At 45.4% G+C, this 16,055-nt stretch overlaps 3 protein-coding genes across 4 annotated transcripts in view; 1 reads left to right on the top strand and 2 right to left on the bottom strand.

The window, feature by feature from the left end:
* Positions 1–40: 40 nt before the first annotated feature.
* On the bottom strand, positions 41–1,562 carry si:dkey-6i22.5 (polyamine-modulated factor 1). The gene is made up of 5 exons (XM_041851693.2): positions 1,262–1,562; positions 1,051–1,156; positions 859–959; positions 464–659; positions 41–309 (listed from the first exon to the last, which is right to left on the bottom strand). Exons 1-5 carry the CDS (start codon positions 1,483–1,485, stop codon positions 232–234), a joined length of 705 nt encoding a protein of 234 aa, XP_041707627.1. The 5' UTR covers positions 1,486–1,562; the 3' UTR covers positions 41–231.
* Positions 1,563–1,640: 78 nt separating this feature from the next.
* On the top strand, positions 1,641–3,813 carry LOC121542237 (thioredoxin-related transmembrane protein 2-B). The gene is made up of 4 exons (XM_041851695.1): positions 1,641–1,902; positions 2,306–2,419; positions 3,121–3,275; positions 3,393–3,813. Exons 2-4 carry the CDS (start codon positions 2,338–2,340, stop codon positions 3,558–3,560), a joined length of 405 nt encoding a protein of 134 aa, XP_041707629.1. The 5' UTR covers positions 1,641–1,902; positions 2,306–2,337; the 3' UTR covers positions 3,561–3,813.
* A 4,389-nt stretch (positions 3,814–8,202) lies between these two features.
* LOC121542204 (palmitoyltransferase ZDHHC5-A-like) overlaps positions 8,203–16,055 on the bottom strand; it is a 28,510-nt gene continuing 20,657 nt past the window's right edge. The window contains exons 2-12 of one of the 2 annotated variants that reach the window (XM_041851682.2): positions 13,980–15,408; positions 13,764–13,885; positions 13,525–13,682; positions 13,175–13,347; positions 12,987–13,089; positions 12,788–12,879; positions 12,437–12,569; positions 12,205–12,313; positions 12,009–12,115; positions 10,495–10,597; positions 8,203–9,006 (exon numbers count right to left, since the gene is read on the bottom strand). In XM_041851682.2, the coding sequence (XP_041707616.2) occupies positions 8,948–9,006; positions 10,495–10,597; positions 12,009–12,115; positions 12,205–12,313; positions 12,437–12,569; positions 12,788–12,879; positions 12,987–13,089; positions 13,175–13,347; positions 13,525–13,682; positions 13,764–13,885; positions 13,980–14,128 (1,308 nt within the window). In that variant the 5' untranslated portion in view covers positions 14,129–15,408 and the 3' untranslated portion in view covers positions 8,203–8,947. Of the gene's footprint in view, positions 9,007–10,494; positions 10,598–10,989; positions 11,007–12,008; positions 12,116–12,204; positions 12,314–12,436; positions 12,570–12,787; positions 12,880–12,986; positions 13,090–13,174; positions 13,348–13,524; positions 13,683–13,763; positions 13,886–13,979; positions 15,409–16,055 lie in introns of those variants that run through there. The other variant, XM_045207620.1, reaches the window with a different exon arrangement.

Genomic DNA, 16,055 nt, shown 5'->3' with positions numbered 1-16,055 from the left:
ACTTGAATGATGTACTGTAGCTACTAAATGAAGGCAAATGTGTTTTTAGTGTTGCGTTTTTTTATTTGTAGTTTATTTAATAAAAAAATGCGCAAAGCACAGACTCGGGAATAAAAGAGAACTGGTATACTCATTACAAAAATGCACAGTTAACACGTCAGGGTGAGAGTTATGGTTCAAATTGGACAAATCCATTCTGCTTTAGAACAGTTGATTACTCAGGGTCAGGGGTCAAACATCAAAGGTCGCAGGGGGGTAGAGGGAGGAAGAGAGCGCTTGGAACTCGCCAACAGATGTCTGTGCAGGTGCCTAGAGATGCAGTAAGAAAGAGAAAGAAACAGTGAAAACACAATATTGCTAAACCAAAGCCAAAAATGACACTGACTCATTCATTCATTCCATATATATAGCTCAGAGGATCTGTGCCCCCAATGCAGTGATTCTCCATCTCTATCTTGCTCACCTTCCACTCGTCCACAGCTGTTGCAATGCGCTGTTCGGTCTGAGTGATGCCCTCCCTGCCCGCCTGCACCCTCTGAGCCAGCACAGCGTTCTCCTCCAGAATCTTCTTCAGCTCCCTCCGCAGGTACGCCTCCTGCTTCAGGTAGTATGGCATCACAAAACTACACAGGTCCTGCTCAGGCACTCCACTGGGACGCCTGGGGGACATGAGGAGGAGTAGGGTGAACAGAAGTGCCACTGGACACTGATCTAAGGTCAGATTTTACAAGGTGAACACACATAAATTAATGTAATTGCATACAGGACAATCCAAGATGGAGGAAGACACTAGGCACGGCAGCATACAGACACAAACAAAGAGGCCAACATCCTCTTTGGTGGCAGACAGTGACTAACCATGCAGTGTCTTGGCTGTTCTTAGCAGCTTCTTCTAGCTTGTTCAGCTCATCCAGTTTGCACTGTAGCTCCCCCTCTTCGATCAGTTTATTAATGTCATCCTGTATACGTGCCACACATACACACACAGTCAGAAATGTCAAAAGTCTAACATTCCCTCATATGAAGTGTACTTAAGGGATGGTGACCAACCTGTATAGTCCTCTGTAGGTCTTCTATGAACTGCTTGTGGATGTTCTCTGTCACCTGTGGGTTCTTCTTGTAGAACGGATGGAACGTGTGGGCAAATCTGTGAAAACTGACGACAGATTCAGACAAATTTAGCTGTCTAGTTTCCCAAGGGTGCAACATTGTTCAGCTCAACGTAATATATAGCCAAATGTATCATTCACAAGCTACTTACCTTGCATCGGATATAAACTTCTGTAGGCTCTTCTCCATTACTTTGTTAAACAGCAGTAGCCTGTTCCTCCGGGGTTCGGCTCCATCTGACCGGTGAGAATCATTTCCACGACCCGACGACTGAGACGAAACATCTCCTGTTGCATTATTAGACTGATCCTCTACGTTATCTTCTGAACTTTTAGCACCTTTGTGGCAAATTTCCTCCTGAGTTGTTTCCTCCATGACTAACTTTGTTTATTTATTTTTTACGGTACCCGCCAAAGCGCTAGAAACCTGCAAGAAACGCCCGTCTACGGAACGCCAACATGTACAAAAAGTTGTTTCGCTTTGTCCGTGTACGCATGCGCAGACAGGTGTCATATGTCACGTTCATTCACGTTGCGCAATCTTTGGTTGAGTTTTTGCTGCTTCAGCTGTCACTTTCCTTAAACCCCTTTCTTTCTCTTCTCTCTGTTGCATGCTTCGGGAACATGGGGTTCATCACCGGAGTTATTGCTTTCTTTTACCACTTACCTCAAATGGACATCAATCTTGTCTATATTGATGTCCACTGCGTTCCTCATACTTAAGAAGTGTCCGGGACTTTGCGAAAACCTGAACACTGAACGGGAGGACCGGAACCCATGCGACTTTGACTGGGTCAGTATCAGGGTAGTGTTGCAGCGCTGTTGCGCTAAATCTTCTGGGGTGTGTTGTTACTGTAAATATGTATTTTACAATACTTGTGGGGCCTGTCTTACAGAGAGAAGTGGAGATTGTAACGGCACTGTTTATTTCGTTCACTCGTCCTAACATAGGGCGGCACACAATTGGCCCAGCGTCGTCTGGGTTTGGCCGGTGTAGGCCGTCATTGTAAATAAGAATTTGTTCTTAACTGACTTTTCTAGTTAAATAAAGGTAAAATAAAAAAAATAAAAAACCCTTTTCTATCCTTGAGTTTTATTATTGCTCTTGCTCTACTCCTCCCCGTTGTCTCCCTCCCCCCTCCCCCCTCTCTCTCTGTTTGTCTGTCATGAACCCTAACCTTTCTCCCGTTCTCCAGTCACCATAGAGCAGCATGCAGGGAACCTGTTTATGTTCAGTAAGGTGGCCAACGTCATCCTCTTCTTCAGGCTGGACATCAGACTGGGCATCCTCTACTTCCTACTGTGTATTGGTGAGCTGACATACTGTCATACTACCCTTAATGTCACTGCTATCAGTTATTATGCATTATAACTAGTGACCAGAGGAAGTTGTTGGACTCCTTGTTAAGACAAGACAATGCATACTTCAGGGTTTGAGTTGGACTTTGACTTTGTTAGTCGAAACCAACCAGTGTGTCTATGCTCTGTGAGTGATTTTGGCAGCATCGGTTAGGAGTTAGGGTTAGTACCAAGTATACTGAACAAAAATATAAACGCAACAATTTCTAAGATTTTACTGAGGTACAGTTCATATAAGGAAATCAGTCAATGGAAATAAATTAGGCCCAAATCTATGGATTTCACATGACTGGGCAGGGGTGCAGCTATGGGTGGGCCTTGGAGGGCATAGGCCCACCCACTTGGCAGCCAGGCCCACCCACTGGGGAGCCAGGCCCAGCCAATCAGAATGAGTTTTACCCCACAAGGCCCACCCATGGTTACACGTGGTCTGCGGTTGTGAGGCCGATTGGAATTACTGCCAAATTCTCTAAAACGACGTTGGAGGCAGCTTATGGTAGAGAAATTAAAGTTACATTCTCTGGCAACAGCTCTGGTGGACATTCCTGCAGTCAGCATGCCAATTGCACGCTCCCTCAAAACTTGAGACATCTGTGGCATTGTGTTGTGTGACAAAACTGCACATTTTAAAGTGGCCTTTTGTTGTCCCCAGCACAAGGTGTATACCTATTTATCAGGTACAAGGTTAGCACCTTTCCTCTGGCCAAGCAGCTCCCTTCATTGGTGCTTTTCCAGTCAGGGCGGGAGGTCATGAGACGTCCAATGGTGGACAATAAGTGTCAAGCTGTGTCCTGGACTTTCAGCAAGGTGTGTGTTGTGGGGAATCTTCGGTCTGTGTGGGGGCTTGTGTGTGTGTGACTTGATGAAGTGTGTAAATGGCTTTAGGTCCCCACTTACATAACCGTGTGTCTCATTCACGTCTAGGAAAACATAATCCGTGAATTCAACCTGAACGAGCTCTTCGAGGCATCTAAGATAAAGAAGGGTCGTGGTGTGAAAGGAGAGGACCAGAACCCCTCACTACCAGAGGAGAGCAGCGAAGAGCCCCAACCTGAACCAGACACCACAGCAGAGAGCAAGAAAGACCAGTAGTGACGAAGGGACAACAGGGACTGGATTGTTCTACTGCACACAGTTCACTGGTCGTCACACAATCGGTCTCTCGGTTATCACTGGTTGTATTACCAGACTACCAGGATTCGCGTTAATTCAAGAGCTCGGGCTCGTGGCAAAGCTGCTGCACGCCAACAAAAAGGGACAGAATGAGATTCACTACATGACCAAAAGCATGTGGACACCTGCTCGTCGAAAATCTAATTCCAAAATCATGGGCATCAAAATTGGAGTTGGTCCCCCCTTTGCTGCTATAACAGCCTCCACTCTTCTGGGAAGGCTTTCCACTAGATATTGGAACATTGCTGCGGGGACTTGCTTGAATTCAGGGCTCTGTGCAGGCCAGTCAAGTTCTTCCACACCGATCTCGACAAACCATTCCTGTATGGACCTCGCTTTGTGCACGGGGGCATTGTCATGCTGAAACAGGAAAGGGGCTTCCCCAAACTGTTGTCACAAAGTTGGAAGCACAGAATCATCTAGAATGTCATTGTATCCTGTAGTGTTAAGATTTCCCTTCACATGAAAAACAGCCCCAGAACATTATTCCTCCTCCAACAAACTTTACAGTTGGCACTATGCATTCGGGCAGGTAGCATTCTCCTGGAATACGCCACACCCAGATTTGTCAGTCGGAATGCCAGATGAAGCGTGATTCATCACTCCAGAGAGCGCGTTCCATTGCACCAGAGTCCAATGGTGGCGAGGTTTACACCACTCAAGCCGACGCTTGGCATTGTGCATGGTGATCTTAGGCATGTGTGCGGCTGCTTGGCCATGGAGACGAACAGTTCTTGTGCTGACATTGCTTCCAGAGGAAGTTTGGAACTCAGTAGTGAGTGTTGCAACCGAGGACAGGCGATTTTTACACGCTTCAGCACTCGGCGGTCCCGTTTTGTGAACTTGTGTGGCCTACCACTTGACGGCTGAGCTGTTGTTGCTCCTAGAAGTTTCCACTTCACAATATCAGCGCTTACAATTGACCAGGGCAGCTCTAACACCAGTCAGCAACGGATGTCACTGAAATAGCTAAATCCACTAATTTGAAGGGGTGTCCACATACACAAAAGTATCTAAACGAAAATATCTAACCGTCCCAATTATCGATGCCTTCAATTATTGAAGTGAAAATGCCTTACACTGCCGTCTCACTCATTCATCCATATTAGTTTTACTGTGACTGTAGTGAGTTTGTTTACTTGTTTTTTTCATGTTCTGATGCCTTTTGGGTCACATTTTAAACACCAAAGTATGGAGTCAAACTGACAGTTGATATAATCTGTTCTGCCAAAAGTGAAATAAAACGTTTATCCTCCCAGACCCCTCCCATACTCTCTTGGCTGATTTATGATTGAAGACAGACACGTTTTCCCATCAGGTTGACCTTTTAATCTGAGAAGACCTCTTTAAAAACCTCTTCATAAGGCCATTTTGGAACTATCATTGCAGATATTTGTGACACTCTTTCCATTCAGTACAGCTTACAACAATATTATTCTAATTTACTAATGTATATTCAGTTATTCACCACCAAAGTAACACAGTCAGACTTTCTCCAGTCCTGTATGTCTGACTGTTTGTGCCATTATGATGCTTAACTATTGTCATCACACATATCAACCAGGTGTGCATTTGGCATGGATATTCTCACTCACACACACACACACACACACACTGGGATACTTTCAACACAACACACATAAACATATACTCATGACGAGGGGGACGCATACATCGTTTTTATGTCATTTAGCAGATGCTCTTATCCAGAGCGACTTACAGTTAGTGAGTGCATACATTTTCATACTGGTCCCCCGTGGGAATCAAACCCACAACCCTGGCGTTGCAAGCGCCATGCTCTACCAACTGAGCTACATGGGACTAAAGTCGGAAGTTTACATACACCTTAGCCAAATACATTTAAACTAAGTTTTTCACAATTCCGGACATTTAATCCTAGTAAAAATTCCCTGTCTTAGGTCAGTTAGAATCACCACTTAATTTTAAGAATGTAAAATGTCAGAATAATAGTAGAGAGAATGATTTATTTCAGCTTTTATTTATTTCATCACATTCCCAGTGGGTCAGAAGTTTACATACACTAAATTAGTATTTGGTAGCATTGCCTTTAAATTGTTTAACTTGGGTCAAACGTTTTGGGTAGCCTTCCACAAGCTTCCCACAATAAGTGAATTTTGGCCCATTCCTCCTGACAGAGCTGGTGCAACTGAGTCAGGTTTGTAGGCCTCCTTGCTCGCACATGCCTTTTCAGTTCTGCCCACAAACCTTCTATAGGATTGAGGTCAGGGCTTTGTGATGGCCACTCTAATACCTTGACTTTGTTGTCCTTAAGCCATTTTGCCCCAACTTTGGAAGTATGCTTGGGGTCATTGTCCATTTGGAAGACCCATTTGCGACCAAGCTTTAACTTCCTGACTGATGTCTTGAGATGTTGCTTCAATATATCCACATAATTTTCATTCCTCCTGATACCATCTATTTTGTGAAGTGCACCAGTCCCTCCTGCAGCAAAGCACCTCCACAGCATGATGCTGCGACCCCCGTTCTTCACGGTTGGGATGGTGTTCTTCGGCTTGCAAGCAACCCCCTTTTTCCTCCAAATATAACAATGGTCATTATGGCCAAACAGTTCTATTTTTGTTTCATCAGACCAGAGAACATTTCTCCAAAAAGTACAATCTTTGTCCCCATGTGCAGTTGCAAACCGTAGTCTGGCATTTTTATGGCGGTTTTGGAGCAGTGGTTTCTTCCTTGCCGAGCGGCCTTTCAGGATATGTCAATATAGGACTTGTTTTACTGTGGATATAGATACTTTGGTACCTGTTTCCTCCAGTATATTCACAAGGTACTTTGCTGTTGTTCTGGGATTGATTTGCACTTTTCGCACCAAAGTACGTTCATCTCTAGGAGACAGAACGCATCTCCTTCCTGAGCGGTATGAAGGCTGCGTGGTCCCATGGTGTTTATACTTGCATACTATTGTTTGTACAGATGATCGTGGTACCTTCAGGCATTTGGAAATTGCTCCCAAGGATGAACCAGACTTGTGGAGGTCTACAATAATTTTTCTGAGGTCTTGGCTGATTTCTTTTGATTTCCCCATGATGTCAAGCAAAGAGGTACTGAGTTTGAAGATAGGCCTTGAAATACAGCCACAGGTACACCTCCAATTGATTCAAATGATGTCAATTAGCCTATCAGAAGCTTCTAAAGCCATGACATCATTTTCTGGAATTTTCCAAGCTGTTTAAAGGCACAGTCAACTTACTGTATGTAAACCTCTGACCCACTGGAATTGTGATACAGTGAATTATAAGTGAAATAATCTGTCTTTAAACAATTGTTGGAAAAATTACTTGTGTCATGCACAAAGTAGATGTCCTAACCGACTTGCCAAAACTATAGTTTGTTAACAAGAAATTTGTGGAGTGGTTGAAAAACGAGTTTTAATGACTCCAACCTAAGTGTATGTAAACTTCCGACTTCAACTGTACATGCATACATACATACATACACTGACTGGCCATGCTGCTGTATGATTGGTTGGTAGGATAGCCTAGTTTGTGTGCTTCAGATGCGTCAGAAAATAAAATGTGCTACATTCAGCTAGCTTTGACATTGCAACTCTCGTAGGTTTGGATTAAACATAAACATACCACCACCTCTCACCCACACACTATATAGTGAAATAGTGTAAAATAAAATGCTTAGTTTGACTACAAATGGTCTCAAGGCAAAAACCGATCAAAACAGTCCTCAATTTCAAACCAACCCCTTCATCCACTCCCCCTCACATCCCCTAGACATATCATACATTAACAATCAGACGTTACTACAGAATATCTAGATTTACACCATATTATCCTAGAAAATAGAACCACTCCCCAGAATTTGATTTGTTGGAATTGTCCAAGTACATTAGAATCTAAGGACAAGGCACTATGACAGGGATGTGGGCTCTGGGTTATAAATTACCCTTCTGAGAACAGATCTAGGTTAATCTTACCCTCCCTAGTCCTAACCTTAACCATTAGGGGCAAAAAGCCCCATTATGTAGGGGCAACTTCATCCAACTCTAGGACGTAGAGATCGGTTTGGAATTGTGTTAAGAGCGCAAAGGTTTTCCTGTCTGGTAAAATAAATAAGCCCCTCCCACCCTAAACCCATTTGGCTGGACATCTTTATAAGGTTTTTCTAGCATTTGATTGCCAGAAAACATTGCGAACATGAAAAGGACAATCATTTAAAGCTACAAACAGAGAATTTGAATAATGTATCAATAATAAACATTTCTAGTGTACATTCCACAAAGAGGCTTGTGCTGTATTTATGATCAGAATTTCAATTCTCTTTGTGGCTTTCAACATCCTCAGTGATAGGTCACTTCAGCTGTCCGTCAGAGAGGATCATCAATCACTTTGGATGAGAATTCCAGCGAGATTGATGACTGGCTGAAGCAGCCATCAATCAAAACAAGCGACCAGTCTAACTCACTCAAATTAACAGTTTGTCACAAAGCAAAAAAATAACCGATATCTTCATCATCTGACCAGCTGACCCAATAATTCGTAAATATTTTTTAGACATTTATATAAAACAATTAAAAAACAAAAGCTTTATTTATAAAACTAAAATTAAATTGTTTGTAGGGGTTGAGGCATCATCTCTGCACGGTCTTTGAAAAATCACTGCAGACTAATTAATTAGTCACTACTGTGGAGTGGTGATCCATTGTGATTGGTCCATCCATATGATGGGGCAGGAAGTCTCGAACCACGGAGTGCCACAATTGGTCACCAGTCCATACACTCCCTCTCAGGCTCCATACTGATTGGTTAAAAAGCCCTACTTACATCCAGGATTATATTTTATCGCATAAATTCTCCATGTGCTAATGTACCAAAACAAATCATATTTTTATATAAGTGTTATAGAGAGAGTTTAGTACCCAGCAGTCATAATAACGTTCATGTTATACAGTCTATGGCTCACAGAGAGGCCGAGGTAAGGTTGTCCCATTCCAACACTGATCAACATTGAGTTCCACTTCAGTTGCCATTCTATATAAAGATGGCCAGTGGCATTATAAGGATACGAAGGTCATTGAAGTTCCAGTGAGCCAACACACTTCTATTCCACTATCCAACTCCATATTGACCAAGAGGAGAGTATAGTCCATTCATTGTGTGGGTGCATTTTAGTGAATATCCATCTTGAAGTCCGTCAGAGTAAGAAAATTGGAATCTGTCCAGTGGAACAATCTTCTTTCTATCATTGGCCGGGGCGGACGTCTGTCACTCAAACCGATATCTCATAGGTTGTCCCTCCGACGCCAGTCACCTTTTTCACCCCGCCCCCTGGTTTGGATGTGCTGTGATTGGCAAAGCCTGGGCGAGAGGTGGATCTAATTGGATAGCCGGCAGGAAAAGGGGAGGGGGTTAAGGATGCAGATAGGGGTGGCAGAGGGAGTGAGAGAGGAGGTGAGTAGATCTGATAAAACATATACTGTAATAACAAGACTTATGATAAGGTTACAAGAGTAGAAGGCTCATTAGAGGGGAGGAAAAGGGTACAGAACAGACAGGAGTGAGAAAACAGTAGCATGCTAAACTGCTCGTGCTAACAAACACAATCACCTCTGTTTCACACCTAAACACATACTTGCCTCTATATGAAGTCGACAAACTTCAAACACAGATATACATCCTACTACAGTTATACCTGAGCATAGTTCTTATACACATTAAAAACACACTCCAGCATAAACACTCACTGATATCTAGAGGAGGAAAAGACTCACACTGATCAGGGAGGAAGAGGAGGGCTCACATAGATAAATCAGGGAGGAAGAGGAAGAGTACCAGGCTTGCGGCTCAGATCTCTACTCACTGTGGAGCCTGTGTCCCTCCAATTCCGCCCCCTCCCGACAAACCACCTCCTCCCATTGGCCGAGCCTTGTGCTGGAGCCCTGCCTCTCGGGTGTAGGAGAGGGACTGACCCAGGGAGGGGCCTCGGGGTGGAGGGGACACAGGGGGCTCAGGGGGCTCAGGGGAACGGGCACGGGGGGAGGGCTGTTCAGAGACGGGAGGAAGGGGGCGAGAGGAGGAGGCTCGGAGGTGTGGGTGTCTGGGGTCCTGGTGGAGGAGGTGTGGGTGTCTGGTATCCTGGTGGAGGAGGTGTGGGTGTCTGGTATCCTGGTGGAGGAGGTGTGGGTGTCTGGTATCCTGGTGGAGGAGGTGTGGGTGTCTGGTGTCCTGGTGGAGGAGGTGTGGGTGTCTGGTGTCCTGGTGGAGGAGGTGCAGTGTCTCGGGGTGGGCAGCGTGTGGGGAAGGAGTCGGCGGGGGCGGGCTGATGGCGCGGAGGTACGCCCTGTGGGGGGAGGAGAAAGAGGCAGAGCCCTGGAGCAGCTGGCCCTCCCTCTGCTGGGCCATCTGTGCAGAGAGGAAGGGCGAGGTGTACCCCTGCAGGGGCGCATCCCCAACCCCGGGCAGCGAGGAGGTCGTCGTTGCCAGGGGAAACGCTGCGGTGGCGTGGGGCTTCTGGGGGGACAGCTCATGAGCGGCCGATTCAAACTCTGGGCTCTCGGACGGTGTCAGCAGGCTGTCGTAGGACAGGCTGCCGTTCCGAGGTGTCTGATTGGCCAGGCTCTTGTAGCTGGTGTCGGTGGTGCCCTCTGATTGGAGCGTGCCCAGAGTATTGTGGTGTGTGTGGGCGGAGCGCATGCTGGAGGAGAGGGAGTCACCGGTGGACAAGACCAGAGAGGAGGGGTAGGAAGTGTACGACCGCCCCCCTAGGGAGTACTCAGAGATGCCCCCCAAGACGCCCCCACCTGTCCCACTGGTTACCCCGGGGCCCTCGCCCTTCTCCCCTCCCCCTCTACGCGCCCCCACACCTATTATCGACCCCCCATCCAGGGTGCTGGGCTCAGACCGATAGCTGGGCTGGCAACTCGACTGGAGGATGGAGGGAGAGTCAAGACTGTCCCCACTAATCATCTGGAGAGAGAAGAAAGAGCAAGAGAGGAGGAGAAGATAAGAATAGGAGAGAAGAGCAGAAAGAGGTAGTGAAGGTAAAATGAAGAGAGTGAAGGAGGATGGGAACGTATGTTACAAAGGGATTACTTTGAGGAGACATTCCTCAACAGAAGACAACATAGACGTTTCTACAGAACACCGTTTCTACAGAGAGCCAGCAGGGGAGGATGGAGGTCTACTGGGGCATCACATTACCAAGAACACCAACCTTGCAAAATAACATTAGCACCACAACAGAAACATAGAAATCTATAAAAAACAGGCATTCAAGTAAATGCAGAGTCGGGGGGAAGTAAAGTCACAAGGATACACCTTTTTACAGACATAAACGAACACACGACACTGAGACTTACTGATCAACCGATGGCCACTGAGTGATCAATTCAGAGTAAAAGAAAGAGGGGGATGGAGTTAAGCACAAAGGAAAGAAGAAAAGCCAGGACCTCAGAGAGGGGTCTCTGCTAGTCCCACCTGGATGCCCTAGGCTTAATCCCACCTAACCTTCTATAGCTGATCTATCAACTGATTTGACCCTGTGTTTAGTATGAGATTATAAACTAAAGCAGTAGCTATGTCTCAGGGAAGGGATCTCATGGTGGCTGTCATCTCAAATGTTAAAGGTCGGCACTGCGTAAGAAACATGTATACACTCCCCTCCATATGTATTTGGACAGTGTAGCTAAAATGTTACATTTGTCTATACTCCAGCATTTTGGATTTGAGAACAAATGTTTCATATGAGGCGACAGTACAGAACTTGTATTTGATGGTATTTTCGTACATATCTGTTTGACCATTTAGAAATGAAAGCACTTTATATCTAGTCCCCCATTTTAAGATGTCATAAGTATTTGGACAAAATTCACTTATAGTGTATTAAAGTAGTCTAAAGTGTAATATTTAGTCCCATATTCCCTGCACACAATGCCTACATCAAGCTTGTGACTTTACAAATTAGTTGGATGCATTTGCAGCTTGTTTTGGTTCTGTTTCAGATTATGCTTTGCCTAATAGCAAGTGAATGGTGAATAAAGTGCTTTCATTTCTAAACGGTAAAACAGTTATGTATGAACATACCCTCAAATAAATAGGTGACATTTTGTACTGCCACTTCACATGATAAAAAAATTAATAATGCAAATCCCAAATGCTGGAGTATAGAGCCAAATGTAAAATTTTAGCTTCACCGTCCAAATACATACGGAGTACAGCCAGGACGATACCAGTATTGCGATACTCGTTAATATCATGGCAAGGAAACAAAACATTATTGGCATGTAAAAAAATATTGCGATACTGGTATCATCACAGCCCTAATACGGAGGGGAATGTATGCATGTGTATGTATGTATGTGTGTGCATGCGTGCGTACCTTGTTTGGGTGTGTCAGAGCGGTGTGGTTCCTCTGTGGGCTGCTATAGGCCGGCCGGTACTTGTACATAGAGGGAGTGGGCGGACCTTCAGACAGCAAGCTGCTCTCTGATTGGAGGAAAAAAACAACAGCGTTAAAAACTAGACAGCGCCGTCTGGGTGGGATTCGTGAGTGCTTGTGTGTGTTCACTGCTCACCCTCGGTGTCAGCGCGGGGCAGGCCAGGGTAGCGGAGCTCCGGTTTGGGAGGAGGTGGAGGCTCTGCGTCGGCTGACTGGCTCTCCATCTGCTCTAAACTGCTCTTAGACTGACAGGGACAGGAAGGGACAAGACATTTCATACACATGAGAGACAGCTATGAGTTTATTTTATATCTGTGTGTGTGTGTGTGTGTGTGTGTGTGTGTGTGTGTGTGTGTGTGTGTGTGTACCCTGGTGCTGTGGCAGTCGTTCTGGATGCCGTTGTCCAGGACTTTGGCTTCTAGCTGGGCGGAGGAGAGAGGAGGGCGGAGGAAGGGAGGCTGCACCTCCGCTGTCTGTTTGCCCCGCCACCGCTCCACATACCTGACAGAGATAGCAAAACACACATGAATGACTTCCCTGAAACGTTCCACTGAAACATACACCAACTTTATACTACATTACACACATCAATTGTTAGATATATTACTTAGTTAACCACCATAACACAGGCTACACTGAGTTCCCCTGAGGGTCTTGTTCAACCATAAGCTGCAACAGCAGAAGAAAAGAGGAGGCATGAAGGAGAGACGGTCGCTAACCTGGGAGCCTGAGCGCTACAGAGCACGTGTGAGATGTTCCTCAGACAGCCATTGGTGAAAGGGTTAACTCCGCCCCTAAACTTCCCTGTGACCTAGAGAGAGAGAGAGAGAGAGATGGTCTATTTTTAGATAATCCGGATCATGTCAGTCATCTCAGAGGAAAACACACTAAGACCCACACCCAGATAGACAGGCGTACCTGCTCATTAGTGGTCCTACCCCGAGCTACCAGTACCATGTGGAAACCAGTAAGACCTGCTACTGGGATGAAGAAGAGGCCAGCAACACACATTGTAGCCATACTGGGAACACACAGTCAAGGACACCAAAACCAGAGCAACAAGTGTGTGTGTGTGTGTGTGTGTGTGTGTGTGTCTATAAGGATACGTGACAGCGGAGTGAACCCTGTCCAGCTGGTGCTGGTGGTGGAGGACGTAGAGCAGGCCGAAGCCGAACACACCCATGATGTGGATCGTCAGCGACAACAGGAACAGAAAGAAGTGACGGTAGTTTCTGCGCCCAATACAGTTGTTCACCCACGGACAGTGGTGGTCAAAGTCCTGCCAGGTCACACACAGGTCAAACGGCGTGTAAAAGGGTCAACAGAGAAAAAATTAAATAACTGATATATTTGATATTTCTATTGCTGCTTCCGACAACTTGTTACAACACAGTTGTCACCCGTCATACCACGTGTAGTGTGAGCAGGGTGGCAGTCTGGAGAAGTGTGTGTTTACCTCCACACAGTTGTCACACACAGAGCAGTGTGAGCAGCGGGGCGGTCTGTAGAAGCGGCAGCTTGAACACCACTTCATCCGGACCTGAATGCCCTTGATATCCACTGTCTTATAGAGCGGAGCGCGGAAATCATCCTCTTTATCCTCATCCTCATCCGCTGTGAACACACACACACAACTTACACACTGAAACACCTTTTTCACACCTAAGTCATTTATCTTTAACACACTCTCCTTACCTCTGGGAAAGACCCCTGGGTCCATAAAGGTGGCCATGCAGAAGTTGGCGAAAGTGAAGAGGAAGACCACAGCGTTATAGATGGGAATGACGGAGGAGACATGCTCTGACAACCACGGACACCTGGAGGGAGAGAGGGATGTGGGGAGAGAGAGATACAGAGATATAACATGAAATCTAGTGTGTGTGTGTGTGTGTGTGTGTGTGTCTTACTCACGTGAAGCAGAAGAAGAGTGTGGTGGAGGCGACCAGGAAGGTGGTTGCCGCGGAGACGGGTACATAGCGACTGGGGTGGAACCGGCGGGGAGAAGAAGAGGCGGGGCCACCCACTTCCCCCCCTAGCCCCCCACTACTAAACCCCGGCATCAGAGGGAGGGAGGGAGGGAGAGAGAGAGGTAGAAGGGTGGTGGAAGGGTCAGAGGGAAGACCTCAGCGTCCGTATGGGATAAGGGGGCATGATGGTCTTAGGTACCAGCACTAGTAATATTACACAAAGCAGCCATTTGGGAGAAACATCTTACAGAAAGCTAGCCAGTTATTTGCACTTCAGCCAATAAAACCACTTAAAAACTAAAAGAATGACTTTATAGTAAAGTCTACACCTTTGTTTGCATGTGTGTAGATCTTTGCAGGTATATATAGATTATATACATTTTATACATCTTTTAAAAACTATACCATATTATGATACAAAAATAATGCGACTTTTATAAATATTTCTGTATGGCTTTCATGTAACCTTATTTGGTTCAACAATATAAATAAAACTCAAGAAAATCTCTCCTGTCTAGTGCAACAAAGACCCACAAGCGCACACACAATTAACTGCTTTAACAACCACTTTCTGACCTGGTGAGACAACAAACCAATCCTCCACAGGCATCGAAAACTATCAATACTCATCAGCTATTACTCTGTGCTTGAGTGTTAAGAGTTTATTTACAAACTCTCTTGTAAAGGAAATGTGAGGAAAAGGGGGGTGGAAATTAGGAGGTAGTAACAGAACATCCTATAAAAACAGCAGAACAGGGTTCTCTAGCAGAGCAGTGACCATCGACTGAACTCTGGTCTTATAAAAGGTGTATCTAGGCACTGAATGTGTGTTTGTGAGTTTGTGTGATAGTGAAAAGTGTGACAGAATGCTTGCAAAGGAGAGAGTTCCAGGCTCTATATCCTGCGGAGGCAGCCGTTGAGAAAACAACAAAAATCTCAATTTTAAGCCAGTCTTAAAGCTGCCCAGCAAAAATCCAAGTCCACTTGCAGCTTTTTCAAACATTAAAACGTGTACACAAAAGCTATTTCAAATGTTTTATCCACTATTTCAGTACTCTGTCAGTATGAGAGAGCGGTGAGATCAGTCTCGTTGGGTCAACTGGACCAATTAGCTGTTTATCTAGCCATTTGTTTCAGTCTTTGTGACAGTGCAGGTAAAATCAATTCATCACAAACAAAGCCCAAATCTGTGTCGCCACGGTTTTGCCGTAGACACGCCTCTTTTCCCATTATGCCTTTGAAATGGAGCCACACAGAAAGAAGAATAAGCCACTCCGACAACTGCAGGTCCACTTCTTTCTCTCCCTCCCTCTATTTATTTGCACACGCTCCAGTGTTCTGTCACACACTGTTGTTGTCTAAGATGGCACCCCCTGAAACAGAAAGAAACGGAAAGCATGTTACACAACTACTAGATTACATCAATAACATTAAACAACACCACAAACTTAAACCATTAGTAATTACACACACACACACAAAACCTCACACCATCACTAACACAAATGCAGCCATGAAAAAGCTAGTAGTGTTGCAAGGTATGACAATAATATGTTCTTTACATGGCTAGTTGTTGCAAGCCAGAGCAGAATTGTGTATGTCTAGGGAGTGGCAGGTTGTGTTGAAACCTGACCATTTTGTCAACTCTACTCCATCTTCATTTCACAACAATGACTAACCAGGAAAAGGGTGTGTCTAAAAGCGTATCTTTCCTTCTTACACACAAACACAACCTCTCTTGCACTCTCTCTCTCACACACACACAATGGTATTCATAACAGAGCCCTCTTATCCACACAGATCTCATGTAACACCTGAGGGAAAACTCCTGTTCCATTAGAACACTGAAAACAGATCCTAGGTAATAGAGAGCAATAGTACCTGGCCGTGTGGTGCCAGGATAACAACCTCTCCCTCAACGTGACCAAGACAAAGGAGATGATTGTGGACTACAGGAAAAAAAAGAGGACTGAGCACGCCCCCATTCTCATCGACGGGTCTGTAGTGGAACAGGTTGAGA

Source organism: Coregonus clupeaformis, chromosome 3, assembly GCF_020615455.1.
Source record: "Coregonus clupeaformis isolate EN_2021a chromosome 3, ASM2061545v1, whole genome shotgun sequence".
NCBI classification, from domain to species: Eukaryota; Metazoa; Chordata; class Actinopteri; order Salmoniformes; family Salmonidae; genus Coregonus; species Coregonus clupeaformis.
The sequence above is the reverse complement of the archived record's forward strand: the minus strand, read 5'-3'. Positions and strand labels throughout refer to the sequence as shown.